This window comes from Euprymna scolopes, chromosome 15 (assembly GCF_053919585.1).
Source record: "Euprymna scolopes isolate OS-2025 chromosome 15, ASM5391958v1, whole genome shotgun sequence".
Classification (NCBI taxonomy): domain Eukaryota; kingdom Metazoa; phylum Mollusca; class Cephalopoda; order Sepiida; family Sepiolidae; genus Euprymna; species Euprymna scolopes.
Genome location: NC_136496.1, coordinates 12,431,273 through 12,455,874, shown reverse-complemented (window position 1 = coordinate 12,455,874; position 24,602 = coordinate 12,431,273). Strand labels below are relative to the sequence as shown.

General features: G+C 35.1%; 1 protein-coding gene across 1 annotated transcript in view; it reads right to left on the bottom strand.

Moving 5' to 3' along the window:
- The window catches only part of LOC145293726 (uncharacterized), a 179,153-nt gene that overhangs the window by 52,892 nt on the left and 101,659 nt on the right, over positions 1-24,602 (bottom strand). Inside the window, exons 4-9 of the mRNA XM_080140176.1 lie at positions 22,597-23,047; positions 14,708-17,215; positions 9,554-9,616; positions 5,394-6,486; positions 4,184-4,289; positions 477-673 (exon numbers count right to left, since the gene is read on the bottom strand). Of these exons, the coding sequence (XP_079996302.1) occupies positions 477-673; positions 4,184-4,289; positions 5,394-6,486; positions 9,554-9,616; positions 14,708-17,215; positions 22,597-23,047 (4,418 nt within the window). The remainder of the gene's footprint in view (positions 1-476; positions 674-4,183; positions 4,290-5,393; positions 6,487-9,553; positions 9,617-14,707; positions 17,216-22,596; positions 23,048-24,602) is intronic.

The following is a 24,602-nucleotide window of genomic DNA, read 5'->3' as shown; positions in this document are numbered from 1 at the left end:
GGTTGAACATCTCTCACCCATAACAAATCTACTATTCATATGCAGCGAAAACATGCTTTCCACCAAACCTGCAACTGTTTAGTCTCATACATTCTTTTAGTGTGACCAAACCCACAAAGTCTCCTGACCTCCTCGATCATCACATCTAAGCCTATATTTAAGACTTTCATTACACTATAGCATTACATTGTTTCAATGAAAATACTGGTTACTATCACTTTATTAGTTTTATGTTAGGAAGAGCATATGGGTTATGAAAATTTTGCCTCAATTATGAATGTAAATTTATTGAATAATAATAATGAAAAACAAAAGTAATAATTTGATGTGTAATTCACAAATTTATGTTGCTGCGAGATAAAGACAAAGTTATTTCAACATTTTATTTATATAAGTTAAGACTAGATTTTTTGTTAACCTGTTAAAAGATAATATTAATAACAAATGTATTTAATTTCTTGGATGAAGAAATTTACCATTTGCAAGTCCAAGAGAGTTGTCCTCTTTTCGAGCTTCTAGCGTAGATACAGCTGCTCCAGAAACATTCTCAAGCGGACAGTTATCACAGACAAATTTCTCGCCATCCTGCAGAATCCTCTGCATGTCCTCCAAAGTCAGCTCCGCACAGTGGCCATGAAAACTCATTTTGCATATATCACAGTTTACAAGATATCTGCAAATAAATGAAAATTAATGAGAGAAAATATTGCTTATACAACTTGAGAAATCATAAGAAAACTTTATGCAAAAAAGATGAATATTCAGATTGAAATAAATTAGACGTGCTGGATTTGTGATAGACCAAACAATGAAAGAAAAGTTGCTAAGGAAAAGTGAGATTTTTGTTGGAGACTTGTTTTTCGTGCTAAACTCGTGCGAAATATCAGTTCCTGTGAAAATTTCCCCCACTCTTTATCTGTGCCTAAATCAAAACGTAGATTCCATGAACAAAGCTTCTTTCTTAGAACTGCACGCCTGTGGAACTCTGTTCCGTCTGCCTGCTTCCCCACCTGACTACAACTTGGATGTCTTCAAGTCCAACACAAACAAATTCCTGATGAACCGCCCCCTTAAGTAAGACACTTTATCAGATCTCCATTACTAACGATTATTACGATATTATCCCATTGATTACTGTACACGCAATAACCATTATCTTCGAGTGGCCGCCTCCGGGCCTTGATAAGTGGTGACTTCCTTGTAAAAAAAAAAAAAAAAAAAATCCGTCTTTCCTTCTTGCAAGATTACTCCATAAATATAGCCACCTGAGACAGATGTGGAAAGGTATGCAAGTCTCACACTAGAAACACCAGCTTCGATTATGACACGGTAATATAGTGCATATGAGTGCGTGGAAAATGCCCGCAGCAGCAGCAGCGAAGGACGGCGGCTTATGAAGAGATTAGCAGCAGAAAAAAAAAGCACACATGCAAATTAGGTAGTGTGCAGCAGAAGGAAAAAATGCAGCACGTGCACAAGAGAGAAAAAGTTCAACATCAAATAAAATGTACGTGCAAATAGCGAGGTCGAGAATGGGTCGGCTGTGCCAAGTGGCCGGTCAGGAGAAAGAGAAATGCGTAGCGGGCTAAAATTAACATGTGGCAACGAGAGACTTTTCAAGTGGTGTTGGAAATAACGATAATAAAACGGTAATAGCCAAAACCACTATCAATAATTTCACCCACTCTTTATCTGTGCCTAAACCTAAACATAGATTCCATGAACAAAGTTTCTTTCTTAGAACTGCACACCTGCAGAACTCTTTTCCATTTGCTTGTTTTCCAGCTGACTACAATTTGGTCATCTTCAAGTCCAACATAAACAAGTTCTTGATGAACCATCCCCCTAAGTAATCCAATTTACAAAATTTACTACGCTATAATCCCATCGATTAATGTACACCTATTAACCCTCATCCTCAAGTGGCCTCTGGGTCTTGATAAGTGTTGACACCTATGTAAGGAAAAAAAAAAAAAAAAAAAACAAAGAAAAGAAAAAATGCCAACCCAGATTTTATTTATTTATATTCCTGTTTTATTTTTTTGTCCATTTGCGACAAAACGGCTACGTTACAACTCGTGCAGTATAGCGACTTACCAGATTATTACTCGAAGTGAAGCAAGATCCACTCAGCAACTTCAAACGATATATATCCTTTTCGTGGGACATATCACTTGTGAGTTGGATCGGCAATTGTAAATTATAATTTTGACATTTTCTAAATTTTCAACTTATATGACAAGCAAAGATGGACGATTTTATGCTTGTAGCAAAGGAAATCTGAACTCCTGGATTCAGCCTGGTCATGTTTGCCACATAGATATTACAGCAAGGATGTAATTTTATCTTATGGAACACACATACACAAGAAAAAAAAAAAGAAAAGCCGAGCATGTGCCCCCCTCCTCTATGAGCGAAAAATTTACTTCCACCACGACTAATGTTTATGCAAAATTTTAAAAACATCCAAGGCATGGTTATTGAGAAAAGTGCAAACAGATAAACGATATGAAGGCAAATTTACCCCTATAATGGCTCCTAGGGGTGCAACCAGAGTTATCCTGGAAAATCTGTTCTGACAAAAATTTACTTTCACCATGACTAATGTTTGTGCAAAATTTCAAAAGAATTCAAGGAGTGGTTATCGAGAAAAGTGCGAATAGACGAACGGGAGTGGATAACTAGGTCCAATCTCTTCTTTGTCGGGGGACCAAAAATCAATATTTTATAAAAATTTCCTCCATATTAAAAAGCAAAAATGAAGAAAAATATGTATAATCTGTACATAGTCATGACTAAAATATCTCATTCCAAAAATCACATAAATTGGTTATGTAGTTTTATTTTTCAAGAAAAAATCATTTTTAATTGAATTTGACCTCATCCAATGTCTCCATGACTTGCTAAAATACTAGCATGGGTACCTAGCGTTGCCCGGGTGTTGAGAGGATGTGTAGTAAGACTATTGAGCACCCCCTCCCTTCCAAAGAAATACCTGTGAAGACGCTTGTGAGCGCAAAAAAGGAAAAAAAAATAGCCGCAGTAGCCAGGCCCAAACCTGTAACGCGAAAGAGAAAAAGAAGGTGAAAAAAGCAAACGCGTTAGCTGTCTCACCCACAGTGCACTTACAACATCACAGGCCTTTGAAATAACGTCTTTTAAACATACGCTGAGATCGCTAGGCATGAATGACTTGCAAAAATGTTGGCATAAAAACTGACCCCTACTTGCAAAAAACAGCCTAGTTGACAAGCACAGAGTTAATCATTTTGGCCAATTTTTACAGATATCGTACAAGAAATCAATCTTTCTAACGATACCAATTTTGTCAGTGTTCATTGCATGTGTCAAAAGATTTTGGCAGACATACAAACATACACACACACATTTTCCTTTTATATATTAGACTAGCCTGGATGCCCGGTGTTGCCCAGGTGTTTGTAGATGTCTGTTGAGCAAAAAACAAAAGTTATAGTAGCCAGACAGGCTCAAATCCGTGACGCAAAGGCAGAAAAGAAAGTTGTTGAGCAAAAAAAAAAAAAAAAAGAAAGAAAATTGCGAGTGAAAAAAAAAAAAGTATTAGTAGGCAAAAAAAAAAAACATAGACACGTTAGTTGTAGCACCTATCGCCAAACCAGAAGTGACATAGATTTAAATTAAGGCTAGACATTCGAAAAGAGGCGATGAGTTTGGAAAATATCGGCAAAAAAAGCGACCCCTCCCTGTAGAAAAGTGTCCAGTTGAGGTTAAAGGAATTAATGTTTTTGGCCAATTTTTCAATATTTGTCATCTGAAGGGTCAAGCTTCAAAATGATACTGATCTTGTGAAAATCCGTCACCTCTGTTGAAAGTTTTTGTGAGACATACATACATTTAAACAAAAAGGTAAGATTTATATTATGGATTACAAGTTTGAATTATTCGGAGTTATCTCTCGTTTTCAAGATGGCTGTTGCAATATTGTTACTGTTCGCTTAAACATAAAATTTGATTTTCTTATTGAAAAATAAAATTACTGGATCAAATTACGTGCTTTTTAGTGTACAATATTTTCTGTCACAAGAACATCCATGATATAATTTTTTTTTTTTTTTTTATAAAAGGCAAATTCTGAACAAGCAAAATCAGTCAAACTCGATTGCATAAAATGCGTGGTGCACAAATAAGCAAACGCAAAACATACTGATTGTCCTGAACCATACGGCATATGGAACACGCTTTTCCACGCAACTTCGTCTCCGGATGATTAGCATCCTCGGATTCCTCGGTACAACTAGCATACTCATAATCTGGAAAAAAAACAAACATTTTAAGTAAATAAGATATTTAAAATAGAAATAAAAAAAAAATCTGAAATTAAAAAGAAAAAACATTTTAAGTAAAAAAGATCTTTAAAATAAAATAAAAATCTGAAATTGATAAAAAACCTTTTGTGGTGCCTCCCCACGGGACAGAGTTAGACACCAGGGGCATTTTTTAATGTGGAGAAAAGGTACAAAAATAAAAATTATCTTAGCCAAAAGGCCATGTAATCTTCAATGTAAAACCTTTTGTGAAAATAGATCCTTCTCATATTTATAAATCATCAAAACAGGCTTGTTATACAGTATGCACCCCCTGCCCCACTCCTGCTAATTCCCATTGAAATACAAGAAAGGAGAAAAAGAAAGTTGAGAAATGGGTGAGGGGTAACATTGGGAGGTCAGGGAGGAAGGGAGGGTCACAGAGAAAATGCAATGGGACAGGGGTGTCACAGAGGAAAAACATTGGGGTGGGTGGGGGTCACAGAGGAAAAACATTGGGGTGGGTGGGGGTCACAGAGGAAAAGCATGGGATGGGATTAGGGGGTCACAGAGGAACAGCATGAGATGGGATTAGGGGGTCACAGAGGAAAAGCATGAGATGGGATTAGGGGGTCACAGAGGAAAAGCATGAGATGGGAGTAGGGGGTCACAGAGGAAAAGCATAAGATGGGATTAGGGGGTCACAGAGGAAAAGCATGAGATGGGATTAGGGGGTCACAGAGGAAAAGCATGAGATGGGATTAGGGGGTCACAGAGGAAAAGCATAAGATGGGATTAGGGGGTCACAGAGGAAAAGCATAAGATGGGATTACGGGGTCACAGAGGAAAAGCATGGGATGGGTGGGTATTACAGAGGAAAAGCAAGGGATGGGATGGGGGGGTCACAGAGGAAAAGCAAGTGGTGGGGTGGGGTGGGGAGTCATAGAGGAAGTGCAAAAGGGGTGTCACAGAGAAAATGCAAAGGGTGTGGTCACAGAGGAAATAGTAGGAAATGCAGAGGAGATGGTCACAGAGAAGGGGGTGACAAATGAAAGCGGTAACAAGGAAGAAAAGGTAAGAGAAAATAAAAAAATATAACATAAAACCTACCACTGTCTTCATCCGCTTGGCATCCAATAGAAACCGATACATTCTCAGGTGCCAACTTGTCATTTGAGACTGTCGTTTGCGCTTTCACCTTAACTGGTTCGCTGCCGGTCGTTGCAACTTTTTTCTCTGCAGAACTGTTGCGTTTCTTTAATGAGAATGGTGGAATCTTCTTTGCAACATGACCTCCATCAGCCTTAGCGCCAAGAACCTTCTTCTCAATCGAAGCAGATGAGGATGACTCTGCATTCTGCTTGACACTGCTTTCACTATTAGCCACGGGCGCTGTGGATCTATCATTACTAGAGGAAATAGCAGTAGTAGTTTGACCAGTAGCAACAGAATCCAAAGAAGTAGTTCCCGTGCTTTCTACAGATGATGTAGCCAGTTTGGTACTGACAGGGGTCGTTGTTAAAGTTAGTTTCTTTGGCATTTTAGGGAATGGTACTGCAGAAGTTGTCTTCCGAGTGGTAGATGCAGCTGTCGTGGGAGGATCGTCACCAATTTTCGACAAAATTGGTGTAAGACTACTTATATTAATTGCCGTTCTACTATGAGTTGAGGCAGACGTCGGACTGGTTACGCTAACGCCAGTTTTGCTATGTGTATGTGTTGTCGAACTGGTTACACTAACGGCTGTTTTGCTATGTGTATGTGTTGTCGGACTGGTTACGCTAATAGGCGTCTTACTATTTGGAGCAGAGGCAGCTGTTGTCTTATTTGTGACTTCGACTGACTTAGTGGTTGGAATTTCACCACTATGATGCACATGAGCCCCGCTATGCTGCACATGAGCACTGCTTTGTTTCTCAGGAAGGGTGTGGCTAGCATGGTCTACATGCATCTCTGTCTCGGAATCCCTCTTGACTAGCGCTGATGAGTCATGCACAATTATGCCATCCGGTTTAAAGAGGTCGATCATAGTCTTATCCAACGACTCTTCAGACTTGCGCATCTTTCTCAGTTTCTTTGCTTCCTTTTCAGCACGAGCCTTCTGTTCGGCACGGGCCTTTTTGTCAGCTGCATGTCTCGCCCGCTCTTCTTCAATCCGTTCCTTCTCAACTTGGTCGACTTTGGCTTGCAATGCAGAAACTTTCTAAATAAAAAAAAAAATTAATAAATAAAAAAAATGAAATCAATGGAAATAAATTCTAGACTCAAATAAAACATGTCTACAAAATATCTCCCAAGATGAACAATTGCTATTTATTTATTTATTTATTTTTCCACTTGGGAGTCACTACTTAAAGCCCAAAAGCCACTCAAGGATAAGGATTAATGAATGTAAGGTGGCAGTGTGGTGTAGATTGGGTAGAATTTGATTATTTACGGGGATAGCTCAACAAGAACTTGTTTAAATTGGATTTGAAGGCTACCATGTTGTATTCAGCTAGAAAGTAGGACAGAGGAACAGTGTTCCACAGGTGGACAGTTCTAGAAAAGAAGCTTTGTTTATAGAATCTGCGTTTAGATTTAGGCACAGATAGAGAGTAAGGGAAATCGTAGATAGTGGTTGTAGTTAGTTGATGGCAGCCATTTTGAACATGCTGTGTTCTTTGACCTTCAGGTGACTTTTGATCATAATTGATAATCACTAGGGCTGTGACAACAGAATATTCTTTTCATTCTTTTGACTCTCAAGTATATATCCAACACAGTAAGACTGTCAATCAACCGAGAATCACATCAGTCTATATACAAACATATAAGATATTAACGGATATATACTCAAGAGTCAAAACAATGAAAAGAATATGCTGTTGTCACAGCCCTAATAATTATTTAGGAATTTAAAACTGAACCATTTATTTAATCAGCAATGCCCATGCACCATAAAACATTTTGGATAATTACAGATTTTAAGGTAGTTCTATTAAAATTGTCAAATTTTAAAAACCAAAACACTGCTCAAAATATTGCTATTTTATTCAGAAATGAATACCCTTTAAAAGTTTTAGGAAAGTTTGTGATAAAAAACGTTAATGCTTTTGCGTCAGATTCCTTTTTGTTTACCCTCCCAGTGCTCATTTTTTTTTTTTTAATTAACCCTCCCAGTGTGCATTTTATTTTATTTTTTTTTTTCCCTCCCAATGCTCTTCTTTTTTTTTTTTTTTTTTTTTTTTTAGAATAAGACTCCAACATGACACGCATCGAACATTTATATTTTTCAAACCCCTAGTAATGAGTAAATTAGTATTTTTATTATTTTTCTGTGTTGATTTCACTTTTGGTACAAGCTGTTTTTATTTAGCTTTTCCCCCATAATATCAAACACAAACAGTAATAAATAACACGATTCAATTGAGCGAAAAACATGCTTAAAAATGATTTATAACATGGCTCTCTCTCTCTCTCTGTATATATATATACATAAATAAATTAATTCATTCAGAAATCTATATATTTATAAAAGTGAACTTGTGTTTGTCTGTCTGTGTGTACATTTCCCTACCAAACTACTGTCAATTTTCAGTCTACAGACTCGAGATTTAACATAAGGGGTATTGAGATTTGAGAAAATCTTTTTAATCATTGTTAGGCCAGAAATTTGGCTGTCAAGGGGTCAAAGTTCAACGATTTGACCTTTGAAAATTCTACCAAACTCCTCTGACAATTTTGGGTCCAAACACACTTGAAATTTTAAATGTGAGTTACTTGGACATGGATCAAAGTTTTTAATTTGATTTGAGCCCTAAAACAATAAATGTTAAGGGGTCAAAATTGGGGTCAGAGTTAAAAAAAATTTGACCTCTGTGATAACTACCAAATTACTCAGCCAATTTTTGCTCTAAACACTTGAAATTTTACATAAAGTGTATTCAGACATAGGGCAAGCTTTTTAATCGATTTTTGGGCGAAAATTTGGCAAGGGGTCAAAGTTCAAAAGATTTGACATTTGCAGTTTCTAGTAATTATTCAGCCAATTTTCGATCTAAACATTTTAAATTTTATTCAGACATGTTATTCAGACATGCAGGAAGTGTTTTAATCAGTTTTTGAGTGAAAATTTGCCAAGAGGTCAAAGTTGAAAGAGTTGACGTTTGCAGACTCTACCAAACTCCTCTGCCAATCTTGGGTCTAAATATTTGAAATTTTAGATGTAGGTTACCTGGAGATGAGTCAATGTTTTTAATATATATATATATACATATGCACATAAAGTAATGAACAGTATATAGGGCCCAAGCAAAGCCAGGCTAAATTGCTAGTATATATATAATAATAAAAAAAAAATCTTATTGAAAATTGATTAAAATTTTCAATAAAACCTTATAAACCTGTAAGGAAAGTATACAAATTTTTAATTTTCTGACAAGGAGTAGAAATAAACAAGAAAAACCTTATTCCATGGAGTTTCGAAAAATGCAATTCTTTTCAGAGGAAAAAGGTTTGTAAAATATACAATAAATTTTGCAGGTTAATGCATTGAAAAAAAAATGGCAAATAAGAAATTAATCATACTTGCATCTAAAAAATATGAAACAGTGACAGTTTATGGGGATTCAAAATGATTAAGAAAACAGGAAACGGGGAGGAAAAGAGATTTCCCTACATTTAATTGCTATAAATTTATTTTCATGCTGCCTTACTACCTAGCTCACTACTTACTGTTGAAGTAAATAAGAGAGTCGCAAACCTGATAGGCCCTGAACTGGCATCTAAGCTTCAGCCTCTGTCCCATCGACGAAGTGTTACATCCCTCTGCCTTTTCTACAAGTATTTTAGTGGTGAATGCTCTGACGAACTGCAATCACTTGTGCCCCCACGACGTGAGCACCCTCGACAAACCCGACAGGCTGCTAAATCCCACCCCCACACTGTAGAGATCCCTAGATGTAAAAGATCTTTTTACTCCAATAGTTTCTTCCCCAGAACCGCTAGACTCTGGAATTCCATTCCAGGTCCCTGCTTCCCCAACAGTACTGACGTGCAGAAGTTCAAGTGTAACGTGAACCGACACCTTGCTGTCCAAATCCCTACATAGTACCCCAGTAGTTGTTGCCCCTGACAGTCGCCCCCTACACCAAAGTGGCAATTTGCCTTGTTTGGGGTGAAAATGTAATAAAAAAAAAAAAAAAAGAAAAATATTGAAAATTTATACATAAGTTTATTGTATATATATATGAAATTATATAAACAGAAATAAGTAGTATATTTCTTACCTTTGAATGTTTTGGGGTTTTCTTTGGAGGTGGAGGTGTACCAACTTCTGAAATATTTACCTTCTAACAAGAAAAGCAAAAAGAGAAACAGAATGAATGGAAAAAAAAAAAAGGAAATCATAAGTTGCATTCATAGTTTGCTTCTAAAATATTAGTTTCAAATCCTAATCCTTTCTCCACTCAAGAAATCACACTATTCCAAAATAACTAAAGATAATCAAGCAGTTCATATCAACCCTTACTGATTAAAGAAACATCTTATTTATTCTTTCAGCCAGATCAAGGTGTCTGAAGATACAGGCTTCCTGACCTAGAATTCACCAAACATTGTTGTTTTTTTTTTTTTTTTTTTTTTTTTTTTTTTTTTTTTTTTTTTTTTTTTTTTTTTTTTTTTCCTTCTTTCCAAGTGTAGGGTTAAATTTAATGAAAACTATTAAATGTCAGTACTTGGTTAATTTAATCAAGACATTAAAAAATGAAAATATTGAAAAAAAAAAAAAAAAAAATGTTTTTGGTCTTTTTTCTTTTTTTGTGTTTTTGGTCTGTTTTCTTTCTTTTTGGTTTGTTTTGTATGTTTTGTTTGTGTCTTTGTCTATTTCTTCTTTCTTTGTCTTTTTTTTTAAGTAAAAGAGACATTTAGGTATTTGTTCAGTTTAATCCAAACATTAAAAAATGAAAACATATATATATTGTATGTACCCATTATCGAATTAAGTTTTCTTAAGAAAAAAAAAAAATTCACTTAATTTGATCAAGTATTTTTTTTTTTTTTTTTACAGAGGAAAATCAAATTTTAATGAAAACGATTGTATCATGGCTATACCTATTTCATTGATGGGGGGAGGAGGAGGAGGAGGAGTAGGAGTAGGAGTGCTAAGGGAGATAACTCCACTTAAAGTTTGTCAAAATTTGATGAAATTATTTTGAAACATGGGTAGAAAAAATGCCTACATAAATAGTTTAGTTTTTTCACTTATTTTACAGAGTTTCTATGTCCTTTTTTCAATCCCCTGTTCGTTTAAATCCATCCCCCTCCTCGGCCGTGAAACAGGTAAGATGGCCACGAGATGATCAATCTCATTGAAGTTTGATTTTCCTCTGTAAAAAAACAAACTAAATGATCAACTTAAGTGAAATTTTTTTATGAGAACTTAATTCCATAACAGGTACATACAATATATTTTTTTTTTTTTTCAATATTTTCATTTTTCAATGTTTTGATTAAACTGAACAAATACCTAAATGTCTCTTTTACTTAGACATGCTATCATATAATTAATGCTGGGTACATCATTTGATTCCACCTCAAAAATTGAATGAAATTATGAAATATAAAAAGTAAGAAAAAAAGGTTCTGGGCTTGACAAGAAAAAAAAGAAATAGACAAAGACACAAACAAAATATACAAAACAAACCAAAAAGAAAGGAAACAAACCAAAAACACACAAAAAAAATTGAACAGACCGAATACACAAAAAGAAAACAGACCAAAAACACAAAAAATAGAAAACAGACCAAAAACACAAAAAATAGAAAACAGACCAAAAACACAAAAAATAGAAAACAGACCAAAAACACAAAAAAATAGAAAACAGACCAAAAATACAAAAAATAGAAAACAGACCAAAAATACAAAAAACAAAAAAAAAAAAAACACACAAAAAAAACAAAAAAAATAGAGAAAAAACACGAAATAGAAAACAAACGAAAAACACAAAAATAAACGAAAAACACAAAGAACAGACCACAAATGCAAAAAAAAAAAAAAAACAGACCAAAAATACACAAGAAAACAGACCAAAAATACACAAAAAAAGAAAACAGACAAAAAACCCCAAAAAAGAAAACAGACAAAAAACCTAAAAAAAGAAAACAAACCAAAAACAAAAAAAGAAAACAGACAAAAAACCTAAAAAAAGAAAACAGACCAAAAACAAAAAAAGAAAACAGACCAAAAACAAAAAAAAAGAAAACAGACTAAAAATACACAAAAAAGAAAACAGACCAAAAACAAAAACAAAGAAAACAGACCAAAAACAAAAAAAAACAGACAAAAAACAAAAAAAGAAAACAGACAAAAAACAAAAAAAAAGAAAACAGACCAAAAACAAAAAAAAGAAAACAGACAAAAAACCTAAAAAGAGAAAACAGACCAAAAACAAAAAAAAAGAAAACAGACCAAAAACAAAAAAAAAGAAAACAGACCAAAAACAAAAAAAAAGAAAACAGACCAAAAACAAAAAAAAAGAAAACAGACCAAAAATAACAATAAAAAGAAAATGAACGAAAATAACAATAAAAAGAAAATGAACGAAAATAACAATAAAAAGAAAATGAACGAAAATAACAATAAAAAGAAAATGAACGAAAATAACAATAAAAAGAAAATGAACGAAAATAACAATAAAAATTAAGCAAACAAAAATAACAATAAAAATTAAGCAAACAAAAATAACAATAAAAATTAAGCAAACAAAAATAACAATAAAAATTAAGCAAACAAAAATAACAATAAAAATTAAGCAAACAAAAATAACAATAAAAATTAAGCAAACAAAAATAACAATAAAAATTAAGCAAACAAAAATAACAATAAAAATTAAGCAAACAAAAATAACAATAAAAATTAAGCAAACAAAAATAACAATAAAAATTAAGCAAACAAAAATACACAAAAAAGAAAACAGACCAAAAATACACAAAAAAGAAAACAGACCAAAAATACACAAAAAAGAAAACAGACCAAAAATACACAAAAAAGAAAACAGACCAAAAATACACAAAAAAGAAAACAGACCAAAAAACCCAAAAAAGAAAACAGACCAAAAACAAAAACAAAGAAAACAGACCAAAAACAAAAACAAAGAAAACAGACCAAAAACGACAATAAAAAGAAAATGAATGAAAATAACAATAAAAAGAAAATGAACGAAAATAACAATAAAAATTAAGCAAACAAAAATAACAATAAAAAGAAAACAGACCAAAAATACACAAAAAATGAAAACAGACCAAAAATACACAAAAAATGAAAACAGACCAAAAATACACAAAAAATGAAAACAGACCAAAAATACACAAAAAATGAAAACAGACCAAAAATACACAAAAAATGAAAACAGACCAAAAATACACAAAAAATGAAAACAGACCAAAAATACACAAAATTGAAAACAGATTAAAAATAAACAAAGAAAACAGACCAAAAACACAAATAAAAAAGAAAACGGACCAAAAACACAAAAACAAAACGAACGAAAATAACAATAAAAAATAAACAAAAATAACAATAAACCGAAAACAACAATAAAAAGAAAACAAGCAAAAGTAACAATAAAAGAAAACACAGTAAAAATCAAAAAGGATAAGCCAAAAAGAGAGAGAGAGAGAGAGAGAGAGAGAGAGAGAGAGAGAGAGAGAGAGAGAGAGAGAAATACACACACACCTTAAAAAAAAAAGATAAAAGAAAAAGATAAGGATAAAAAAAAGAGATAAAAACAGACACAGAAGGGATTTTAAAAAAAAAGACAGAATGGATAAAATGGGCACAGAAGAGATAAAAAGACACATAAAAAGATAGAAGAGATAAATAGGGCACAAGAAAGATATAAAAAGGGCACAGAAAAGATATAAAAAGGGCAGAGAAGAGATAAAAAGGGTAGAGAAGAGATAAAAAGGGCAGAGAAGAGATAAAAAGGCAGAGAAGAGATAAAAAGGCAGAGAAGAGATAAAAAAGGGCACAGAAGAGATAAAAAGGGCACAGAAGAGATAAAAAAGGGCGCAGAAGAGATAAAAAAGGGCACAGAAGAGATAAAATAACAGATAAAAAACAGATAAAAGATGCAGAGATAAAAAAGAGTGTTAAAAATAAAAGGCACAGTGTTAAAAATAAAAGACACAGTGTTAAAAATAAAAGACACAGTGTTAAAAATAAAAGACACAGTGTTAAAAATAAAAGTGTTTAAAATAAGACACAAAAATAAAAATGGACAAACAATCAAAAAGCATCCAGTCAAAAAAAATGAAACAGGCATAAAAGAAATGTGGAAAAATAAAAATTAGCAGGAAGATCGACGAGGAGAGAAAGAAAACCGTTTTATGATAAAAAGAGAGTTTATTGATAAGATTGCGTTAACATTTGCTCCACATATTGCAGGGTTCGTACAGATTTTCAATGTCCATTTTCAAGGCATTCTCCAAACAAAATTCAAGTTTTCAAAACAAAATTTTAGATTCATTTTACAATCCACAAAGATTAAAAAAGTGGCAAAAATAAATATACAACAAATGTTACTTTGTAAGCTACCTGCGTCTTTTTTTTTTTTGGTATTTTAAAGTAGTTTTAAATGCTTTTTGTTTCATCTATAATATTAACTTTCTTTACGGCTTTTAAATTCCCCACCATTATGGCTGCTGTCTAGTCATTGTTTTTTTTTTTGGGGGGGGGGGGGGGAGGGGGGGGGCATTGTTTTTTTTGGGGCCCAGCTAGCCTTGCTTTCAATTATCACAATTTTGTTTTTGTTTTTTTTTTTTTGTTGCATTAGAGAGAACCGCCCATGCAAAGAAAAAAAATGGGGGGGGGGGGGGCTTTTTAATTGTGGTGGACGCCACTCTTCCCTCCCTTTGTGCCCTCTCCACAAATTAAATTATAAATGAGAGCAAAATAAAGAGAGAGATTTGCACCCTCCCCTTCTCTTAAGACTATGCGATTTGAACCCTCCCCTCTCTTAAGACTATGTTATTATCTGGAAAACATCAAGTAGTTTTGTGTTAAAAGGATGTAACTCTTGTATCCACAATAATACGATCCAATTTCAGAATAATGTTTTTTGATTTTATTTTCGATATTTAAAAAATTATTTTAATGGTATTTTTATTAATATTTAAAAAAAAGAAAAAAAAAAAAAAATAGTATTTTGATTTTATTTTTAATATTTCAACACAAATTTTCACGAGACATGAAGACTGCCGATTTTCAAGAATTTTCCAAGGAAATAATAGAAATAAAGGCTTTTGAAAGGCAAAAGTCAAAATTCAGGGACTTTTCAAGACTGTGCGAACCGTGTATTATTCGCGCCCCAACTTTATACTTTTGCAACATTTTATGAATATCTATTTGCATATTAATTTTAAACTTTACATTAGTATACATACCTTTGCTTTGGGAGTAGAGTGTTGCTTTTTCAGACGTTGTAATGGAACTTCGTCCTCATCGTAATCATCATCATCTTCATCCTCTGCTTCATCATAGTCATCATCATCATCAATATCGTCATCTTCGTCGTCGTCATCATCATCATCATCCATTGACAAACTCTTCTTCCGCTTCATACTTTTCTTCTTTTTTGCTTCCATCTCGTTGGCTTTCGCTGCCTTCTCACGCTCCTCTTTGCGAATCCTTGCCTGTCGTTTTGGTCGTCCTGTCTTCATCAGGGGAACCTGCTTGGCCAGATCCACTTTGGTCTTTTCTTCCTTCTCCTTATCTTTTCCTTTTATTTCCTCCTCCTCCTCCTCCTCCTTCTCTTTCCTAACTTTCTTCTTCTCGGGAACCTCTTCAGCTTTCTTTTTCTTCTTCTTCTTTTTATCTCCCACTGCCACAACTGCTTTCGTCGACGTCAATTCCTTCTTTTTCTTTTTCTTCTTTTTACCCTCTCCTCCTGGCATCACGGCCTCTTTTCCTTTCACTTTCTTCTTTTTCATCATGCGGGAAGGAACTGATACCGCCAGTGATAGGTCAGAATCATCATCGGACTTGCTCACAGACACAGCTTTCATCTTGCCAACAGGTACGACCTTGGTCTTGCCAACAGGTACAACTTTGGTCTTGTTGACAGGCACAGTTTTATTTTTACCAACAGGTACAGCCTTAGTTTTGCTAAGTGATACAGCCTTAGTTTTCCCCACAGGTGCAGCCTTAGCCTTAGCTTTCCCCAGGGGTGCAGCCTTGACCTTCCCCAAGGGTGCAGTCTTGACCTTCCCCACAGGTGCAGTCTTGACCTTCCCAACGGGTAGTGCAGTCTTGACCTTCCCCACAGGTGCAGTCTTGACCTTCCCCACAGGTGCAGTCTTGACCTTCCCCACGGGTGCAGTCTTGACCTTCCCAACAGATGCAGTCTTGACCTTCCCTACAGGTCCAGCTTTGGCTTTCCCTACTTGTCCAGCTTTGGCCTTCCCCATGAGTGCAGCCTTGGCCTTTCCAACAGGTATAACTTTAGCCTTGCCCACAGGTACACCCTTAGCCTTAATTTTTTTGCTTTTACCAACACCTACAGTCTCTTGTTTTGCCAATTTCTTGATGCCGGTTGCAGCTTTCTTCTTATTTACTCCAACTGACTTCTTAATTAAACTACTTAACGTGGATTCTTCACTACTGGTGGAATCAATTTTTGAATCATTTAATGATTCTGCAGTGACATCAAGTAAAGATTTTGAAGCATCACCAAGCAAGGATTCCGAAGCATCACCGAGCAAAGGTTCTGAAGCAGCACTAAGCAAGGGTTCCGAAGAATCATCAAGCAAGTGCTCTGAAGAATCACCAAGCAAGTGTTCTGAAGTGACACCAAGCAAGGGTTCTGAAGCGATACCAAGCAAGGGTTCCGAAGTGTCATCAAGCAAGGGTTCCGAAGTGTCACCAAGCAAGGGTTCCGAAGTGTTACCAAGCAAGGGTTCCAAGGCGGCACCAAGCAAGGGTTCCGAGGCGGCACCAAGCAAGGGTTCCGAGGCGGCACCAAGCAAGGATTCCGAGGCGGCACCAAGCAAGGATTCCGAGGCGGCACCAAGCAAGGGTTCTGAGGCGGCACCAAGCAAGGGTTCTGAGGCGACACCAAGCAAGGGTTCTGAGGCGACACCAAGCAAGGGTTCTGAGGCGGCACCAAGCAAGGATTCTGAGGCGGTACCAAGCAAGGGTTCTGAGGTGGTACCAAGCAAAGGTTCGGAGGTGACGCCAAGCAAAGGTTCGGAGGTGGCATGAAGCAAAGGTTTTGAAACATCAGCAAGTAAAGATTCCGAGGTGTCACCAAGTAAAGATTTTGAAGCTTTTACAAAATTGTCCACTTTCTTCCTGCTATTGGCATCTTCTGATTTTTCCAAAGAACTTGATACAATTATCTTGGATTTGGGAGTGGCATTATTCACATCAGTCTGTTTCGGCTCTTCTTGCGGACACTCAACAGGAGGAGGAAGAGGAGGAGACACAAGATTATAATTAATGGAGACATCTGTGGCAGAAATAGCATCAGAATCATCCAGAGCCAGAGCAAGCTGACCTGCAGCAACCTTAGCAGACGTTTTTTTACCACCTCGACCGATCTTCTTCATCTTTGGTTGTTTGCTATTTAACGATTCTTTAGAAGTGTTAAGCTTGCTTGCACCCTTAGGGGTAGGCTGGTCATCTTTCTTAGGGTTCTTACGAGCTGGACGACCTACTTTCCTTGCTTTGGATTTTTCTAGTTCAGAGTCAGAGTCGGAATCATTTTGATACCGCCTGTTTTTGATTGAACGGCGTTTCGGACGACCAGCAAGCAGTGTATCAGGCATCAACACCTTTGTGGTGGGCTGGTCAGTGTTTGTGACACTGTCCGATTCTTCTGTTTCCGGGACATCCTCTACTTTCTTTTTGCCTCCGGGGGTATTGCTACACACACCTCTGCCTCGACCACGACCCTAGAAAAAAAAAAAAAAAAAAAAAAAAAGTAAAATATTTTAAGATTTTATTCATACACATTAAGTTACTAGCTGGGATACCCGGCGTTGTCCAGGTGTGAAGAGGTGGTGTAGTAAGGATATTGAGCAAGGGCCAGACGTAAAAAAAAGAGCATGGAAAAATAAGAGAGATAAAAACAGGAATATAAACGAAAAAAATCACATAAATAACTGTTTAAATAACACTGTTTAAATGTTAAAACTTAAAAAAAAAAAGAAGAAAAAAAAAAAGAACCATTACATGCGCACGAACATGAAACCTGGAGCTTACGATGCGGCTTCAATATCCACTGTTCCACGATGCCGTCAGCGAACTAACATGTTTTTTTTTTAATTTAAAACAATTCAAGAAAGAATGCCATACGCACATGCGTAGTTGTCTAAGCTGCTATCAAGGAACAATTTTTCAGACCCTCCCTGTTTCAAACACCAATTTTTATATGAAATACTTAACCGTTTTTTTTTTCTAATTCTCACATATTATTCATCCGAGACATCATTCTTTTAGTTTGGTGCAGTTGAGAAAAGTTTTTAGCAGATATACAAACATGTACACTAACCGACATTTGAGCTTTATATAACAGAAGACTAGTGGGGGTGCCTGGCGTTTAGGTGGTGTAGTAAGGACCCCCGCGAGGGTGGGGTTTAAAACAACAGTAGCGGGAAACTATTCCTCTGGCTTTCGTCAGGTGGTAACCGCGACGGATAGGAACTCTGAATCTCCTGCCTGCATTCACTGCAATTACTGCCTTCTGTAGCTGTCATCTCACAATGTTTTGGCCAAGTAAGCCTCTGGATGAGGATAATAGTCCGCAATAAATAAAAAAAATGAATAAAAAATACTCATCTCAATAATGAATTCCAATTAAAATAATATATACCATTCGGTACGGACCCGACCATGGAAGATCAGATAATAAATAAACATTAATTTCGAAGACCAAAAAAGTCAACCTTGATCGCCCCCTTTGGGGCCCGTGGCGCAGTTGATAGAGACGTTGAATCTCTATGGTTCCAGGTGAGAATTGTCTGAAGATAGCGGTTTCAATCTTACCCAAAGCCGGCCAGAGGCTTACTTGGCCAAAATATGGTGAGACAACAACAATAACAACAACAACGGAAGGCAGTAATTGCAGTGAATGCAGTAAGAAGATTCAGAGTTCCTATCCGTCGCGGTTACCACCTGACGAAGGCCAGAGGAATAGTTGGCCGAAACGTCGTGAAACAACTAAGAAAAGATGAGGATAATAGTCCGCAATAAAAATAAATAAATTAATAAATAATACTCATCTCAATAATGAATTCCAATTAAATAATATATAACAGTAGCGGGGTTGCCCGGGTGGTGTGGTAGGAACCCCGGGGGTGGAGGGGAATCAAAACAACAGTAGGCAGAGGTGTAAAAAAAAAAGTAATAGTAGGCAAGTAGGCAGGCTCGAACATGTAATACGGAGAAGAAAACGGTTAAAAAAAAAAAAAAAATGTGATGTCTCCATCGGAACATTGCAATTAAGCATAGTTAATCAAAAAGATGATGACTTGTTAAAATATCGGTGGAAAAAAAAAAAGCGACCCCCCCCCCCACACACCCCATGAAGAAAACTTCAGTTGAGGGTGTAAATATGAATGCTGATCAAGAAAATCTTTTTTGGGTCTTTCGTTAGTAGTTTTTTACTTTTAGCTGAATATAGAAGCATATAAACACATAGATAACTGCCTTTTATATAATATATTAGTTTATACAAAACTTAACAAGGCAAGAGAAAGTAAATGTATCTGGCGTTGCCTGCATTAAATGCAATGTTAAATTCCTTTAAAAATATGAAGTAAAAAAAAAAAAAAAATGGAAGAAATCGAGAAATGTGCATGCGAGTATTGTTTCTTCTAAACAGTTCACTTCTTGTAAGTAAAAAAACAATACTCGAGCTGAGATAGAAACCAAAACCTTGAGACAGTGAGTAAAGTACAGTAACCATTAGGCTAACTTGATGCGATCTTTAAAAAGTGTTTTCAAACCTACTTATTCTTAACAAAAATAAGCTGTCATGTTAACGATTCACGCATGCGCATTCATGAAATAGCAAGCAAATCAAATCTGATGACTCCCCCACCTCCCCATACCAATTTTTCAGCTTTTACCACTTAGCAGCCCTTTTTTCCAGATGAAAACCGATTAAAAAGTTTTCCACCTATTTGAATGCCCTATATACCAAACATCAAGTGTGTAGATCAAAAATCTGTTGAATATATAGGTTGAGAAGTGTCCTCAGACACACATACCTTATCACTTTCATAGATATATATAAATATATAAGCACAATTACAGATGTTAAAGGATTTAGGCAACTGGGCTTTCATAATAAGACTTGGCCTAGTTTTGAAAAAAAACAGATCTACGAAGGGGTCTACCTGTCCTGAAACCTTCTTTATATGTAGTTGCTCCTGTGATTGAGCACGCTTGATTCTTTTTTTCACACATCTCGGAATCACTATATATAAAGTAAATTTGTCCATTTGTTTCCCTTCACTGCAAGAAAGTTTCACATAAGATTAGGTGAGATTTATATAAAAAATAAATAAAAGCCGAGCACTCGAGGTCCCGTTCCACAAGTGAAAACTTTACTTTTACCATGACTAATATTTGTGCAAATTTTTTTTAAAAATCAAGGCGTGGTATTAAGAAAATTGCAAACAAATGAATGGATGAAAGATTTGGTGGCAATTTAGGAGGGAAACCGGAGGTATCTCAGAAAATCTGTTCAAAAATTTACTTTCACCATGACTAATGTTTGTGCAAACTTTTTTAAAAATCCGAGGCACAGTTATTGAGAAAAGTGCAAACGGACAAATAGGAATGAATTATTAGGTCCAATCCTTTGTCAGGAGACTAAAAAATCAGGACACTAGGTTAAGTGCACTCTGGTTTACAAAAGAAAGTTTGAGCAGCCCTCTCTGTATTCTTCAGTAGGAGCGCCTTAGGCAATTAGCAATAAACTAACCCTCTTTTTAGAGAGAAGGTAATGCCTGGGAAAGTGAACCTCATGGGATCATATCTCAGCCTGACAGCAAAATCGCCAATGTTGGCCTGATTATCAAGACTGGTACAAAGAATAACATGCCAAGTAAACGTGTACTATGCCGTCACAGTATAGCTGTTAATCTAAGAGCTGAGCCAATTGAAAATTTACCATACGCCACTTCATTCAAAATTTGGTACTTGTGCAGTTTAATCAAGACATTAAAAAATGAAAATATTGAAAAAGGGTTATATGGTGCGTATCTGTTTTGGACTGAAGATCTCTGAAAATAAATTATACTTAATTTGATCGAGTAGATTTTTTTTACAGCGGAAAAACACGTTTTTATGACAGCGTGTTGAAGGTAGCCATCTTGGAATTTTTGGAACATGCCACGGGGAGATAACTCAGTTTAAAGCTCCGACACTCCCTCCCATCTTTAATACTACTTTTCTTCCTAAAAATGAAACCTTTTGCTTGGTCTCATAACAAATTTTTTCGCTGTAAAAAAAGAAAATAAATAAATAAAAACTGATGAAATTAAGTGAAATTTTTTTTTTTTTGATAACTTCGTTCCATAACAGATATGTACAATATAACCTTTTTTCCAAAATTTTCATTTTTTAACGTCTTGATTAAACTGTACAAGTACCCAAAATTTAAATTATGAGCATTGTTCCAAAAGTAAGGCCTTTATTTATTTTTTTTTAACTCAAATACTATAACATTAAAGAGCTACAAAGACAGGAGTGGTACCATTAAAACGAGTGATCTTTTGTTCTCTAGAATTTATTTTTCTATGTAGTCACCACCATTCTTAATGCACTTTTTGATAGCCTATTTTGATGCCTTAGTCGTAAAAGTGAAGAGCGCTTTTTGTCAATCACATCTGTCACCACTCTGAAATCTATGAACCCATCTTCTAAGTGCTGACACTCACTGCATCAGCTTTGTAAATGTTCAACAGGCGCTGGTGAATGTTGATCGGTTCTATTTTTTCTGCATGGACGCATTTCTGCTTTTAGTTTGATCCATGGTATCCCTCTCATAAAGTTGACAAGCTTTGAAGTCCTCCTTGATAGTTGCAACACAGATCTTGATGTGAACGACCAACGCCAGACAAGCCACCAAACTTTCATGTTTATTCACATACCATTGCAATTTACATGAAAATATCGTACACCAAAAATCATGTAAATTGATCAAGTAGTCTTACTGAAATATTGTGGCTAAGCAAACTGCGACGATATCACAACGCGATCTTTAAAATAGGTCGTAAACAAGAGAGGACTCTAAATAATTAAAAACGTGAAATTTTTTAAAGCCATTCTTAATATGAAGACAATGGAAAAACTCAAATCCGTTTAAAAATGATTTTCTTAGAAATAAAAAACTTACATGAATTTTGGAAGAAATTTTCTTTCAGTCGCGGATACGTACACTATACAGATTTTTGTTTGTTAATATAAGGGGAAGATCACAACTGGATAGACAGTTTGAGCATTCGATAGATTTGGGAAATAGGGTTGGCAAAAAAAAATGTCCAGAATTCTCCCTACATTAAAAAAAAAAAAAAAAAAAAAAAAAAAAAATCTGTATTTTGATGAAACGAAAATATTATATGCCAAAACATATGTAAGTTGATAAAGTAGTTTTATTTTTATTAAAAAAAAAAAAAATCAAATTTTAAGCAATTAATGGAACTTCATTGGCATTACAAGATAAATCTAGTATGAATTATTGTTGAGTTATCTCTTTGTTTCTCATATTTTTAAAAATGGCTGGAAGCCAGTCACTCCCTGAATACTCATACAATGTCTTATTTTAGTGGTGCAGGTTATCTCAATATTCCATAAAAACCTTTCACTTAGTGATACAAGCACCAAAATTGGCACAAATGAGATTCAGAACATACATTTTAAGAAAAGAACGTTAGCCATCAGAAAATTCAAGATGGTTGCAGAAGCAAACCTGACAAATTTCAATTTTGTTGCAAGTGAAAGATTGTTTAAGCAATCTGCCTCACTAATTAAAAATGTAAGTATTTAATCAATTTAATATGAATTTTGGAATATGATATTTTCGTTTCATCTGGTGCACATATATCATACAGATTTTTCTTTACTTATTTTTTTAATCTAGAGAAAATTCTGAACAACAACAACAACAAAAGAGATAGAATCGACAAGGAAAGATTGTATTTCCATTTGGTCAATGGATGTGACCACCTTCCCTAGGAGTGACCAGGACATTTTAGTGAGAAGAGGGGACACACACACACAACATTTGTGTAAAGGATGAAATAAATGAGGATGAATAACTTACTCTTCCTGTGGGTGTTGCTCCCCTACTTTTGCTAACAGCCTTTGTGCCTTCTCGGTCAGTTCCTGGAGTTACAGGGGAGACTGTGCTTTTCTGAGCACCCCTGCCTCGTCCTCTCTGGCCCCTACCACGACCTCTGCCAGATGAGGGTGGGGTTTCAGGAGTTGCAGTCCCTGTATCCGTCTTAATCGACGTGGGAGTTGATGATGGTTGTAAGAAGCATACAATGTTACCCTGGGCATCAGTGGCTGCCACTGTTAAATCAGGAGACTTGTTTGACTGATCGCTATTTACATGTGTCGGGGTAGATGTCGCCAATGCTTGTGCCAACACGGCATTCAATGTCGGATTCTTTAAAAGTTCTGTAGTTGCTTCAGTTTCCTTCGGACTATCTTCCTGACAACTTTTTTCGACCGATGACTTGTCTTTTGTTTCGATGATTTGTGTTGAACGGCTGAAAAATATTGACAAATAAAGAAAATACATAAAATAGATATAAGTTTGGAAGTAGATCCTTACATAATTCATTATATACTAGTGAGACCTGCGGAAATTCCACAGCGGACTTTTTCATATATAATATATGTTGACATTCTGTGGATGTTCAACGTAAATGGAGACGCCCTGATATTATTGTAATTCTTTTGTTAAAACTGCAAGAGTATTTATCTAAGCTAGCACAGACATCCAGCATAGGCCAGTCATTAAAATATGCTTAAATACGATATTTTAATTTATGCAGATTTTGCATATATTATTATAGAATCAAAACTAAAACACGTTCTCATCTGAACCAAAGTATAAGAATTAGTGTTGGGACAATTAATTGGAATCGGAAAAAAAAAAAAATCAAAACTTTTGAGGGAATCGGAACAGTTATCGGAATCAAAAATTTTGTGCATATTTTCCGATTCCAAAAACGATTCTTTGGCACTTGTACAGTTTAATCAAGACATTAAAAAAATGAAAATATCGAGAAAAAAAGTTTATATTGTACGTATCCATTATGGAATGAAGTTCTTCGGAAAAAAAAATTTCACTTAATTTCATCAAGTAGTTTTTTTTTACAGCAAAAAAACAATTTGTTATGATACCGAGCAAAAGGTTCGATTTTTAGGAAGAAAAGCTAGTATTAAAGATAAGGAGGGCATGCCGGTGCTTCAAATTGAGTTATCTACCCTTGGCGTTTCTAGAAATCCAAACAAAAATTTAAAAAATTCAAAGATGTCTACCTTCAACGTGCTGTCATAAAAACATTTTTTTCCGCTGTAAAAAAAAAAACAAAAAAAAAACAAAAAAAACTACTCGATCAAATGAAGTGAAAATTTTTTTTTGAGATCTTCAGTTCAAAATGGATACGTACAGTATTTTCATTTTTTTTATGTCTTGATTAAACTGTACAATTACTGATTCTTTTAATTATTTTTTTATTTTATTTAATTTTGTTTAAAACAAAATCTACTGTTGGTAGAATGTAAAAAATTTAAAAAAATAAAATATTCATTAAAAAAAAAAAAAAAAAGTAAAACTAAAAATCTATAAATAATCACCCACAAGTTTGTTGTTACGTTTGACGAAAATATCTACACATTTAGCGTGTGTTTTTACGGAGACCGGGAAATAATAACTCTATAGTTAAACATTTAAAGATTTATGAAGAATCGGAATCGGTAATTGTATTAGAATCGGGAATTTAGTATGGAATCAGGAAAAATAGTGGCATTGTCCCATCACTAATAAGAACACGTGGATGCATCCGCCATCCAAGTAATTTCATTTGATCCATGATGCCATCATCATCCACAGGCGCAACCTGCGGAGTTCTGGACAACTCATCTAGTGTGTGCTGACGTGAGGTTCATAATTAGTCCAAAGCAGAGATCCGATAACATCAAGCATCCTTGTTATAAAGCTAAAAGATGAGGAAACTGCTATAGATATACAGAATAGGCTTCAGCAAATAGTATTTGATGATATATATGGGAGTTTTTTTTTATGTGTGTTTATGA